This window comes from Candoia aspera, chromosome 14 (assembly GCF_035149785.1).
Source record: "Candoia aspera isolate rCanAsp1 chromosome 14, rCanAsp1.hap2, whole genome shotgun sequence".
Taxonomy (NCBI): Eukaryota; Metazoa; Chordata; class Lepidosauria; order Squamata; family Boidae; genus Candoia; species Candoia aspera.
This window is the reverse complement of record NC_086166.1, coordinates 15,863,214-15,877,206: the sequence shown is the minus strand read 5'-3', so window position 1 is coordinate 15,877,206 and position 13,993 is coordinate 15,863,214. Positions and strand designations below refer to the sequence as shown.

At 46.1% G+C, this 13,993-nt stretch overlaps 1 protein-coding gene across 1 annotated transcript in view; it reads right to left on the bottom strand.

Moving 5' to 3' along the window:
- Positions 1 to 13,993, bottom strand: part of LOC134505178 (lipase maturation factor 1-like) — a 34,830-nt gene extending 20,837 nt beyond the window's left edge. The window contains exons 1-2 of the mRNA XM_063314749.1: positions 13,794 to 13,993; positions 1,956 to 2,265 (exon numbers count right to left, since the gene is read on the bottom strand). Coding sequence (XP_063170819.1) covers positions 1,956 to 2,265; positions 13,794 to 13,959 — 476 coding nt within the window. The 5' untranslated portion in view covers positions 13,960 to 13,993. The remainder of the gene's footprint in view (positions 1 to 1,955; positions 2,266 to 13,793) is intronic.

Below are 13,993 nucleotides of genomic sequence, written 5' to 3'. Positions count from 1 at the left end.
ATAAAGCCGTCTCTTAGGTTGCTGGAAGAGAGTGTTTGTTATGCAGAGTGAATTGTCTTGGCAAAATTCTATCAGCCTATGTCCTGCTTCGTTTTGTTCTCCCAGGCCATGCTTACCTGTAATTCCAGGTGTCATTTGACTGCCCACCTTAGCATTCCAGTCTCCTGTGATTAAAATAACATCTCTTTTAGGCGTGTTGCCCAGTAGGTGCTGCAGATCCTCACAGAACTGATCTATTTCAGCTTCTTCAGCATCTGTGGTTGGGGCGTATATTTGGATCACTGTGATGTTAGATGGCTTGCCCTGAATTCGAATTGAGATCATTCTATCGTTTTTTGGATTGTATCCAAGCACTGCTTTAGCCACTTTACTATTAATTATGAAGGCTACTCCATTTCTTCTGTGGTCCTCTTGTCCACAGTAGTAGATCTGGTGGTCATTTGATGTGAAGTGGCCCATTCCAGTCCATTTCAGTTCACTGACGCCCAAAATGTCTATCTTTAATCTTGACATCTCACCAATAACCACATCCAATTTGCCCTGGCTCATAGATCTTACATTCCAGGTTCCAATGGTGTGTTGATCCTTAGAACATCGGATTCGCCGTTCACCACCAGCACCGTCGGCCGCTAGCCGTCCTTTCGGCTTTGAGCTAGCTGCATCATCACGTCTGGGGCTAGTTAAGCTCATCCTCGGTTCCTCCCCAGTAGCATTTTGACCATCTTCCGACCTGGGGGTCTCATCTTCCGATGGTATACTGACATATCTCTGGTTGTACTGATCCATTTAGTTTTCACGGCAAGAATACTGGGGTGGGTTGCCATTACCTTCCCCAGGGATCGCATTTAGTCTGACCTCTCTGTCATGACCTTCCCGTCTTGGGTGGCCCTTGTCCTAACAGCCAGGAACCACGCTGAGACAAGGAATAGGTCTCTAGTGTTTTATTACTGCTACATAACAGAGAATCCTAACAAACTGAAGAAGCGTGGGAAAACCCAGACATATAAACCCCAAAGACTAAGGCGGGCCCGATCTGTGTCTCTTTGAATGGCCACCTAATTCCTCAGTACTACACATGCGCTTTACAGCCTGGATGGGAGCCCCCTGCTCGCCATCCTCACTCATGACAGCCCTTCACGGTTTAGCTCATGGCATCATTGTGGTGCTGAAGCTCCAGCACCACGACAAGGTAATGATCCTTTGCTGAAGGTATATATTATACAAATATATTAAAATTATAATAAATGTATTTATATTATATATTATGAATATAATACAATATAACCTATGTAGCCACCATCTCTCAGCCCAATCTACTTGATGTGAGGAAAAGAATGGGAGTGCTAGGTAGTGTTCACAAAGGCAGGATAAAGTTAATAAATATGTAACTTCTCCTCTGTTTTGTTCTATCATTCAGTTTAACTGAAAAGACTTCTAAAGCAAATTCCCTGCTAGGATAAAGAGTTTTTCAGGAAACCTTCCTGCAGGAACGTTCTCCCCAGTGGCCTGCCATCTTCTTAGCTCCCAAGAGAAGGTCTCAGAAGGATTCTCCAGTAGCATTGCCCTCTCCCCATTAAAGTATGTTCCAGTCTTGAGAAATCACTGGAGAATATTTCCTTCCTGGAAAAAAAATCAGTTAAATGGCCTACCCATACTCTCTGCTCACAAGTTGGGCGGGAAGCCCGGACAGCCACTATAAAGCCTGATGGATTTTATGTTTCTTCTTCTGGCTTATTACCAGAGGAAGAAGAGGTCCAGGTGGAGAATTTCACAAGGTATTTCAAAATATACCCAGATCCAGATGTTTTGCAGCCTACCAACTTCCCAATTAATTTAATTCAAAGCAAATCTAAAACAATTAAAGTCAGGTGAGAGGGGAAACCTGGGGTGTCCCATCAGAGTAGTTTGCCTACCTCTCCAGGATTCTCAAGCAGAAAAGAAAGAAACAAGCTTACCAGATCTGTCCCACGTTAATTAGAGAGAGGTAGATCATCCACACAGCAGCCATGAGAATCATGTTGGCACATCCAGTGACCAGGACAAAAGCTGAGATGGCCAAACCAATGAGAGCGAAGGCATCGAGGACGCTGTTCATGCTGGACCAATCCAAGAACCAGAACAGAGTTGGGGCATAGCTTAATGTCTCCATGTTTATTCTGCCCTTGAAATAGTGCTTCACATTCTCCAGGTATAGCTTGCATGGCAGAAGCCCTCGATCTCCAATAAGTGCTTTGTTTTGATGGTAGGCAACCAGAAAGGCAACAACTGAAAGGAACAACAACAACAACAATAGTGGGGAGGAATCCAGGAGATTAACATGCAATATGTGAGCAGTAGAACTTCTGTAGCAATCTAGCCGTTTTCAAAGTTACATGGCAAACTAAAAACATTGTACAAGGGCAGACACTCTTTCAGTTTCCTATTCTGCAGCCTAAGGCAGCCTACTGAACTGAAGAAAGCCTTCTTTTATGCATATACCTTCAAATTATGTTTATTTATTATATTTATATCTCAGATTTCGTTAAAGAGCTCAAGAACAACAATGCAACATAAGACTTCATTCTGAAAGCTGGAGCATTCACCTCTCTGAAATAAAAGACAATGACAAACATCAAGCTTGCATTCAAAAGAGGCTGTGAAAAATGCCTCCTACTGCCAGATGGAGATGACTGTTGATGGAATCAAAAGCTGCTGAGAGATCAAGAAGAACCAACTAAAGTCATACTTTCTTTGCTGACCCCCAATAAAGATCAACTCAGCCCTGCTCCCAGTATGAAATGGATCAAGATTATGTATTGCTTCGAGGCAAGACAGATAGGGGGGATACAGATTTCATGCCTTGGCAAACAATAACTTCTGAGCCCAGGTTCAGCTTTACAATCCTGTCTTTACCTTTAAATTATCTTGACTGAAAGCAGGAAAAGCAGGACCCTCTTAAGAGCAGATAACTTCCTGGGACTTTCTGAAATCTTCAGTTCTTTATTTCACTTATCATTACACCAGACCATTTACCAATCTTGTTCGGATTGTCATACTAAGCAATGGTTTGTTTAACCACGGTTATTGAAAAAGTTGTAATTGTTAGAGTTCACAGACTATGCAAAGTCATTAACCATAGCTTGTAACATGTAATAGATGAGTTCATATGACAAAAGCCAAATCACAATTGTGGCTTAGCAAAAACATGTGAACCCAACCACCAAAACCTCACCACAACAGAGTCTGAACCTCCCATACTGCAGACAAAAATCAAGAGAAAGGCAGGTGTGTGTTTCATTCAGTTGTGATTTTGTGTCTTGTGGCAATCCAACTATGCCATAGGTATTTATTTTTATTATTTATTTAAACATTTAAATCACCCAATAGCCAAAACTCTTGGGGCAGTTTACAATAAAACACGCTAAAAGATACAATTTGAATAAAAACATATATATATATATATATAAAATAAAATAAAAATTCCCTTCTCACCCCTATGGGTGGTATGTGTCTTCCTCAACCTCAGGTCCTCTACCAGAGGCCTGGGAGTTTGAGGGTTCTGCGCAGTATCTTGGCTGTTCCTAGCACTACACTCTTTCAGACAGAGAGTTCTGACATTGCTCCTGGGATCTGCTGGAGCCACTCTCCCAGCTTCGGAGTCACGGCCCCGAGGGCTCCTACCACCACTGGGACCACTTTGGCCTTCACTTTCCACATCCTCTCTAGTTCCTCCTTCAGGCCCTGGGACTTCTCCAGCTTCTCATCCTCCTTCTTCCTGATCTTGCTGTCACTTGGCACTGCTACATCTATCACCACTGCTGTCTTCTGGTCCTTGTCTACTACCACGATGTCTGGTTGATTGGCCTGTACCTGCCTGTCCATCTGGATCTGAAGTCCCACAGGATCTTAGCCCTGTCATTCTCCACGACCTTCTGTGGAATCTCCCATCTGGACTTGGGAGGGTCTGGCCCATACGCTGTGCAGATGTTCCTGCACACAATGCCAGCTACTTGGTTGTGACGTTCAGTGTATGCTGTTCCTGCCTGCATCTTACACCCTGCCGCTATGTGTTGGACTGTCTCTGAGGCGCCTCTGCACAGTCTGCACCTCGGGTCCTGTCTAGTGTGGTAGACCGCTGCTTCTGTGGATCTGGTGCTTGGTGCCTGTTCTTGTGCTGCTATGATCAGTGCCTCGGTGCTGTCTTTTAGTCCAGCCCTTTCCAGCCACTGGTAGGATTTCCCAAGGTCAGCCACCGCAGCTGTCTGTCGATGGTACATCCCCTGCAAGGTCTTGCCTTGCCATGGCACTTCCTCTGCTTGATCTTGCTTCCATGTCTGCTGCTGCCTCAGGCATTCTCTCAACAGCTCATCTTTAGTGGCCATCTTACTGATGTACCCCTGGATGCTCTGGGTCTCATCCAGGACAGTGGCTTGGATGCTCACCAGACGCCGCCCTCCCTCTTTCCGCCTGGTATACAGTCTCTGGGTGTTGGACTTGGGGTGGAAGCCTCCATACATTGTGAGGAGCTTCTGGGTCTTCACATCAGCAGCCTCCATGTCCTCCTTTGGCCAGCTCACTATACCGGCAGGGTATCTGATGACTGGCAGGGCATACATGTTGATGGCGTGGATCTTGTTCTTCCCATTGAGCTGGCTCTTCAGGACCTGTCTTATCCTTTGGTAGTACTTGGTTGTTGCTGTCTTCCTTGCCTCCTCCTCATGGTTCCCATGTGTCTGTGGGATACCAAGGTACTTGTAGCTGGTCTGTATGTCTGCTATGTGGCCTGCTGGTATTTCCACCCCATCAGTCTTACCTATCTTCCCTCTCTTTACTACCATCCAGCCACACTTCTCCAGTCCAAATGACATCCCAATGTCCTCACTGTAGATCCTTGTCAGGTGGATCAGTGAGTTGATGTCTTGTTCACTCCTAGCATACAGCTTGATGTCATCCATGTAGAGGAGGAGGCTGATGGTAGTTCCACTCTTAAACTTGTATCCATATCCAGTTCTTGTGATAATCTGGCTTAGGGGGTTCAAGCCCAAGCAGAACAGCAGTGGGGACAGTGCATCACCTTGGTACATGCCACACTTGATGGCCACTTGTGCAAGCTGCCTTGAGTTGACTTCCAGTGTTGTCTTCCACAGTCCCACTGAGTTCTTGAGGAAGGTCCTGAGTGTCCTGTTGACTTTGTATAGTGCCAGGCATTCACAGATACATGTATGTGGCATTGAGTCATAGGCTTTCCTGTAGTCAATCCAGGCTGTGCTCAGATTGGTCTTTCTAGACCTTGAGTCTCAGGCAACTGCTGTATCTATATGCAACTGGTGTTTGGAGCCTCTGATGTTGTTCCCAATGCTCTTCTGAGCTGTGCTCATGTACTGGCCTGTGTGGTCCTGCAGCTTGGTGACTATGATGCCTGACAGGACTTTCCATGTTGAGAGGAGGCAGGTTATTGGCCAGCAGTTGGACGGTGTTGTTCCCTTATTGGGGTCTTTCATGATCAGCACTGTCCTTCGTTGTGTTAGTCAGTCTAGGTGGGAGCCTGCTGCTAGCAGCTGGTTCATTCTTATGTTCATGCACTGTTAGTTTTTTTAGCCAGTAGGTGTGGATCATGTCCGGGCCAGGTGCTGTCCAGCTCTTCATGTTCTTGACCCACTGTTGGATGTCTGCTACTGTGATGGTGACTGGTTCCTGCTCTGGGAGATTTCGGTGGTCTGCTCTCAGGTCCTGCAGCCACTTTGCACTGGTGTTATGCGACTTCTCGTTCCCCCGTATGTTCTTCCAGTACTGTTCAGTTTCTGCTGTTGGTGGCTCTGCTGTCACTGGGTTGTTGCACTGCAGTTGGGAGTACGCCTTGGATGGTTCTTTGGCGAACAGGGCATTTATCTTCTTGGCCTCTGCTTCTCTAGTGTATCTCCTTAGCTGATAGCCAGTGCTGTGAGCCTTTGCTTAGCAGCTTCTAGGGCTTCCAATGGAGTCAGCCCCTGTAATGATTGCCTTATTCTGACATACTCAGCCTCATAAGCAGGTTCTTAATGAAAACTGATTTATTGAAAGAATAGTGTGCAAATACAAAGAAAGCTGCGAATGACCAAAAGCGCGCCAAATACAAACTAAAAACCCTCGCTTCACACCCGATCCCGCCCCTCGCCCCACCATAGCAACCACCCCCTCCCAGGTGTTGGTAACCGTTACACATCGGCCTGGGAACGTAACCTTGAACACATGCGATAACCCAAACATACATTCCTCAGTACCAGTAAGGAGATTACAGCCCGGCACGGCTGAAATTGCCCTCCCATCAAATGACAGACACGGATCAGGAAATTGACATGCGAAACGTTACGATGTATCCAGAACATTGGAATGATGAACATGACACCCTTGTATTTTTTGAGTAGCCGAGTCTTATCCTTAATCTCCACACCCTTCTGTAGTTCCACCAGCTGACTATCTTCTCTCCGAGTTGCCTTGATCTTAGCCTCCAACCTCATTTTCTGGGGGGCTATGTACTGCTGTTCTTCTTGATCATGTAGCCAAGCATCTCCAGGATTACAGAGGCTGTAGCGTATACTATTCATTGGTTTGAGTTATACTGGTAGTTATACTGGTAGTATACTGGACTGTCGCGAGGGCTCTGTTGGCATCTTCTAGCATGCTATCTGATCTCATTTCCACTGAACCTTGGTGATCGGTCTCAAGAGTTGACTATGGCTAGTTTATCCATGATCTTCTGCCTCATATCCGCTGCTGTGCTCGGCAATGGAGGGGGTGGCAGTGATGTTCCAGCTTCGGGTGTTGGCTGCACCTCCAGTTGTTCTTCCGGATCTTCTTGAGTCTGGGATATAATGTGTAGTTGGTCTATCTCAAGTTGTGATAGCAGCTTCCTCTTCGCTGTGTTGAAGCCTTGGGTAACCAGCTGTTTCTCAGTCAGTGTGGATGCAGGTCTTCCGTCCTCTGTAGCTCCCTCATGCGTTTCGTATCTCCCCTCTCATTAGGTCTGCTGTTGTACTAGCATTCCATCAGTTCCAGGTCCTCTTGTCGCATCCATGTGTGGTTTGTTCCAGTAGCCCACTTATCGTCCGATTGTCCTGGTTCCCCAACATCTGACGCGGACCTGGTTAATCCGGGCGACATTTGAGCTGGCATGACTCTCTCAGTTCATGTCACTCTCATATTTTTGAGGTAGGCAGGAGAAGCGTTAGGGGGTCTTTGCCCAAGGAACCCCTACTGGCAAGGTAGGTACAGCTGGGATTTGAACCCGTCTCCTGCTCCAAAGGCGGCGTTCTAACCACTACGCTATCCAGCCGCAAAATCACATACTGTATATATATAAAATAAAATAAAATGCAAAATGAAAACCCCATATAAACTAGGCAGCAGCAAGTTGGGCTTCAAAATCGAAAACTACATGAATTAAAGGTAATTAAAAGCCAGTTAAAAAGCCTGGGGAAATTAAAGTCTCCATCTCGTGCTACAATGATGTTAACGTGGGTGTCCGCTGGGCCTCTAGCGAAGGCATTTCATATAAGGGATGCCAAGGCAGAAAAAGCTCTCCCCCTTGTAGTGGCCCACCTCACCTCCTTTGGTGAGGAGGGCCTCATTAGACAACCTTAAGGCCCAGGTGAGAATAGACAGGAGAAGTCCGCTTGGGATAAACAAACCACGGACTGAATTTCATTATGCTGTGCAAACACAGCCAACTGTAGACTGTTCAACAAACTGTGACTTTTCCTGTGGTGTGAACTGGCTTACTAAGCTACAGCCTGTGCATGTGCATGAGTGCACAGACGCGCACCTTCAAATGAGGCTTGCTCCCAGCAACTACATGAATAAGTCCCTGCAGTTTCCTCGGCAAGATTTTTGGAAGAGATCTGACCTTGCCGCCTCCTTCTTAGGGCTGGGAGAGAGTGACTGGCCCAAGATCACCCAGCTGGCTTCCAAGTCTAAAGCAGGATTAGAATGCATGACATTCCAGTCTCTAGCCTAGTACCTTAACCGCTACACCAAACTGCTCATAATCAATCAAATAATTATTACTACCAAAGGTATGTCAAATGGGGATTGCTGATGGATAAAAACATGCTGTGTGAACGTGGAGAGATACAGAATTCGGCCCACCTGCTGACCTGCCGATTATTACCATGAAAATGACTTGTTTTGGGCCAATGACAAAGCCAAGAAGGTGGCGTCATATTAGCAGCTTAAGGTTTGATCTGGATACGAAAGAAGAAGAAGAACTGCGAATGACTGGCCCAGGTGGATTCCCCTCTTCTAAAATAAACACATCATTCAGGACAATATAAATATGCATCATCATTCACTAAAGTTTTGCTCAAATGCAGATATACCAGTTTCACTGACCTATTTATTTATTTTGCTTTAGTCGATCAATTAAGATGTAGCTAACCAGGCAACCTCTTTAAACTGCCCCAATACACACTCTCTCTCACACACACACTGTGTGTCTGTGCATGTGAGAGAGCGAGCGAGCGCGCTATAGGAAGCCATAAGAAGAGTGACCATGCACAATCACGCACTTGGGTTAATTTTCTCTCCCCCAAAACTCGGAAGAGTGGTTTTCCTGATACAGATAGTTTGGAAGGGTTGCCTGAATGCATCAGTTAAAATCTTCTGCCTGCATAAACAAGAGACTGTCACCAAAAGCAGGGATAAATAATGCATAGCCTGCATGGGAGCTTTGAACTTAGATTTCGTGGCCCCTCAAACATCTCAGGGCTAGGTTTAGTGGCACACCATGAGAAACCAAGCCATGATTTCTTGCAGGTTTTTTGGTGGAAAACAACTAAAAACATACACACACACCCCACCAGCCAACAAGCCTTGGGCAAGAATGAGAAATCTGTATCTGCTCATGTCAGATACGTCATCACCTTGTCTATGTGGAGCCTCTGGTCGTCTCACCATAAGGTAATCCAACTGAACCCAGGACCTTCCTTCATACAATCCCCCAAATTATCTTGTTTAAAAATAAAAATCCACTTCCTTGGTATGGGAGAGGAGGGGCGAGTCTTCCACAACCTAATTAACTTTGATTAACATGGCAATTTGCTAAGGAGATTTTCTTGCAAGCATTAATCAAAATCTACCTCAAAATTGCTGCCCTACCCCTCCAAACTGCTCATCAGCTGCAAAAAGTCCAAATTAGACCCCAGGCTTAAGTGCAAAGATAAACAAGGGAAGAGCCAATTAGGGAAAAATACACATTGCCAAAATGGGTAAGGAAAAAAAGAGAGCACACTGTATTTACATGCAGGTTAGCACAAAAGAAACCTCGAGAAGGACATGCTTAGCCACAAGAGTCTCTCTCCTTCAAGAGCAGCACTGACACCAAGTCCCTCTTCCACAATGACAGGAACCAATCTCAGGAATAAATGAAATAATGAGGCAAAAAGATGGAAGGTACATCATGTGCCACCTGAAAAAGCCAAATATTCTACTAACAGGGTAACAGGTTCATCCAAATTGATCCCAGGAAATCCAGTCTCACTTTCCTCCAAAACTAAGTGCAGATAAACATTAGGGCAATATTTCTACACATCAAGTCAGGTAAAAAATGAGCAAAAGTCCTCTGTTTTTAATTCAAAGAGCGTGATCCTTTTCACCAGCCTATTGGTGGAGTTTGTTTGTTTGTTTGTTTGTTTGTTCGTTCATTCATTCGTTCATTCATTCAAACAATTTATATGGCTACCCAACTCAAACACTGCAGCTCCAGCCAGTGTAGATGCAAAAAAACAGAACGAGCTAAAAATTCCAGTTAAAATCCAAAACATTAATAGATGACCAGAAACTCACTTTCATACCCCTCTCCAAATGGGAACTCCAATCATCATGGGCCCAAGGCCTGAGGAAAAAGCCAAGTTTTTATAGCCTTTCTGAAGGCCAACTGGGATGGAGCCAGCCAACCATCGGGGGGGCGGGGGGGAGCCACAACAGAAAAGGCTTGCATCCTGGGACCTGAAGCATGTGGGATGGGCAGGTATCATTGGAGAGAGTGATACCCAAAACCACAACTTGGGTCCATGGATTTCCCTTCCCTGCTGATCTTGTAATAACTAAATCAATTGGCCAAGCACTTTTCTCAGACATTACCAACACCAAGTACATTTTCTTCTCTTGGAAGTACCACTTTCTCTGGGCAGTGAGACTTCAGAAGAAAGAGGGCTAGTCCTCAGCTCCAAAAAGTGTCCTCACTGGTTGGCCTGGCAGCCAGCAAGGCTGGTCCCTTTCAGAAACAATTGGCCCAGAAAAATATCCCACAGCCTTGAGATTCTCCTGACAAGCACAATTCACCCAGAATAGGAACGAGCTGAAAATTCCAGGACGCTCTGATTGGCAGGTTTGGACCTGTCCCCACTTCTGTGCTTCCTACCCCAGCCTCAACTTGTCATGGTAGAAGGAGGAAGGGATCACATTCTCCATGCTCTATAAAGATTCAATGACGCGAAATCCAAAACTTTCTGGTCACACAGTCATTTCTCCTCCACTCTTCTTTTTTAAAACATAAAATGAAGAAAAAAAAATCTTAACTTGCATTTAAAGACCAAACCACTGGGAGAAAACAACCAAGAGTCACAACAATTACTGTGAAAAGCAAACCATATTTTAGACACACAGAGAAAGAGAGAGAGAAATGCCTGCAGCCCCAGATCAACTACACCACCAGTCTGAGCTGAAGAAAAAAGTTATTTCATGCCACTAATCAAAATAAGCCCCAAATAACCGTTTTTCAGGATGAACATCAAGAGGAGAAGCAACACAAACTTGTTTACCATTATTTGTCCCCACTGCTGGTTCCAATGTAACGTTCACCAAAGGCAGAGCTTATTTGAAAGGCAGGAAGAATGTAAGTTTCCATCACCTGAATAAATCCATACAGCATTTTCCATCACTGGAAAAGTTTCAATGCTATGCTTGCGGGAAACTCAGCTGTGAAACCACTATTTCCTTCAGTATATGCTAAGTACATTTCCTTCCAGGACCACTGTGGGCTCGTACAGAGAGTATCTCTGAGCAACAGGTAGAAAAAGACTGGTGCTTATAACATACTTATATGTTAAGCATTCCTCTGGAAGCCACAGGACACTTGTCCAATGATTAGTTTCCCATTCTTATCACAAGAGGCCAGCAAGGTGGGCACAGCAGAGCAACAAGGGCTGCCAAAGCCATTCAAGATGCTTCCTAGATGGAATGATTACAAAAGGAGTTTATTGGAGTCATAGGAATTTCCACAACAAAGTGGCACAAAAGGAAAGAAAAATGCAAAACACATTCAGACAGCAGAACATACAAACAGCTGCAGTAATCAACTTAGCCGGCAGCACACTGTTTACAGGCTTTCATGGCTGAAAAGAAACCTAGCTATTGTTTCTATAATACCTTTATTGACATTTGTGGAAAACAGCATCAGTTACCACTGCAAAGTTTGCCAGCATATTTTCCTTAACAAGTGCCACAAACCTTAAATCTTTATAAAAGTTACATAATGAACGTGATTTTACAGGGCAGGTTATTTTGATTCTCAGTCAGATCCACATACTATGTTTGGCCATAGTTAAACTCAAGTTGCTGGGTTCATACATAATGCTATGCCATAAACCTAACTTGAATCAAATGGAGACTGGAGAAGTCATTGTAAGTTGCATTTTCAGTTGACTTTGGGGACACCACTTGAAGCATTCATTGTGTTGAACTATTTCAATTGCTTTTGTTTGATCTGTTCATTGCAAACAGCTGAAGTCTGTACATTTTGACAATCAACCTGATTTGCAATGTGGGTTGAATAATTTCGATTACAACTGTATGGAACCAAAAAGTTTAGCCCAGAATATTGTGCAAATCCAACAAGTTAATCATGGATGTAGAAATGGGTTGATAAACCTCCGTGAAGCTAGCCAGGGGTAAGTGTCATCTGAACAGAGATACTGTGAACTTCAGCTCTCTTCTCCTTGCTATTTACAGTGAGTTCCCTATTCTCATTTTCTTGCTCATATGGTTAAGATTTTACCAATTTGAATAATGTGAGCCCTTTATACAAGTAATTTGTGAACAAGCAGAGACCGCTTACTCTGCATACTACACTACTTTGCATCGCATGCAAAACACTCACCCAAAGCCAGGCTGAATGACAGAGTGAGTGGTATGAACCTTCCTTCCATTTCTAAAGTTGGGTAAGGATCATCTAAACCAGTGTTTCTCAATCTTGACAACTTTTCTGGAAATGCTGGCTGGGGAATTCTGGGAGTTAAAGTCCTCACATCTTAAAGTCTCCAAAGTTGAGAAACACCAAATGCAGTAAGAGGCTGGGGGTTGGTCCACAGCAGTGCAGTGAAATCCCCACCAGGATTTTTTCCCTCTCCCCATCTACGCAGATGCATCATACTGAGCGATAATGTGGATAGCTAGATTTGTTCATAATGGTGTGGAGCCAACAAGACTCATAAGAAAGAAAGAACATGGATTGCTGCAACACAAAACAACAAAGAGCACCTTGTGGGGCTCAGTGCACGAGAGTCCCTGCTAAGGAGGCTGCAGGAGGGTTGTTTTTGTTGTTTATTCGTTTAGTCACTTCCGACTCTTCGTGACTTCATGGACCAGCCCACGCCAGAGCTTCCTGTCGGTCATCAACACCCCCAGCTCCCCCAGGGACGAGTCTGTCACCTCCAGAATATCATCCATCCACCTTGCCCTTGGTTGGCCCCTCTTCCTTTTGCCCTCCTCCTCCTCTCCTCTCAGTATCTTCTCCGGGGTGTCCTGTCTTCTCATTATGTGGCCAAAGTATTTCAGTTTTGCCTTCAATATCATTCCCTCAAGTGAGCAGTCTGGCTTTATTTCCTGGAGGATGGACTGGTTTGATAGCAACTACAGTTTTGAGCAAAGAAAGATGCCTTCTCTTATCTCCTTGCAAAAATGGCTGCTAAGGGCAGAGCTTAGCAGGGATGCCAGTTTGATAGTCGAGTACAATCTATGTCTGGGTTCACCCACTATGCTAAGCCATGGTTACTGCACAAGGCGGTTTGACGCCACATGTAACTGTAAAGTTGCAAAGGTTAATACCTGTCAGACCTTCAAGGTAGGCCAGACTAGAACACCAAAATCATGAGTGTTAAAACTACTTTTATTATAGTAATGGAATCTTGTGACACTGAACCTGCCTCCCTCCTCCTGGCCTTTACCCTAAAGAGGACTAGGGAGGACCCATCTGGGACGCTTTCTCATTCCTGCTTCGGGCTCATATTTTTCTTATCTGACCTCGCCTTGGCTGCAGCTCTTCCTCAAGGCGATTCTCACAGCCCATTACACCAAGCAAATCTGGGCATTATACAAATGGAGATCTCCCTCTGCAGTGCAGCTGTGTCTGTCCACAGATAATCAGGGTTTGCTCAGATAAACCACGTTTTGTTTTCCTCTGAAACACAACCTTGTTGGCATTAATTCAGAACTCGACTAGCCAAGAATAGGCCGGACCGGCACTCCCCAGCCAGGTGTCCCCCCGGTGGGCTGGGATTCCAACCCCCATAATTCCCGGCCAACACCGGCCCGGAGCTTCAACTCTCGGGAGGAAGGCTGGGGGCCCGAGGCTCCAGCCCCCCCCGCCCGGCCAGAGTTCAGCGGGGTCGACCCACGCGGGTTCAGAGGCAGGGGAGGTGACCGGCAGCGGCGGCTCCTCCGATCCCGGAGCCTGGAGGGAAGCGAGGCTACGAGAGAGCCCAGCAACGCGGAAGGGGCCGGGGGGGGAGGCGGGGAGGGGGACCGGCGCGCGACCCCGCCCGCCCCGGACGGGCACTTACAGTACACGAAGGCGGTGGCGCGCAGCAGCACCAGCCGCGTCAGCCAGAAGGAGCCGGGGCGCAGGGGGGGCGCCGGAGGGGCGCGCGGCTCCCGCGGGTCGGGGGCGGCTCCCGCCGGCCCGGCCGCCCCCCGCCGCCGCCGCAGCTCCCCCGCGCTCGCAGCCATGCCTGCCGGATGGGGCGGGAGCGGGGGGGGCAGA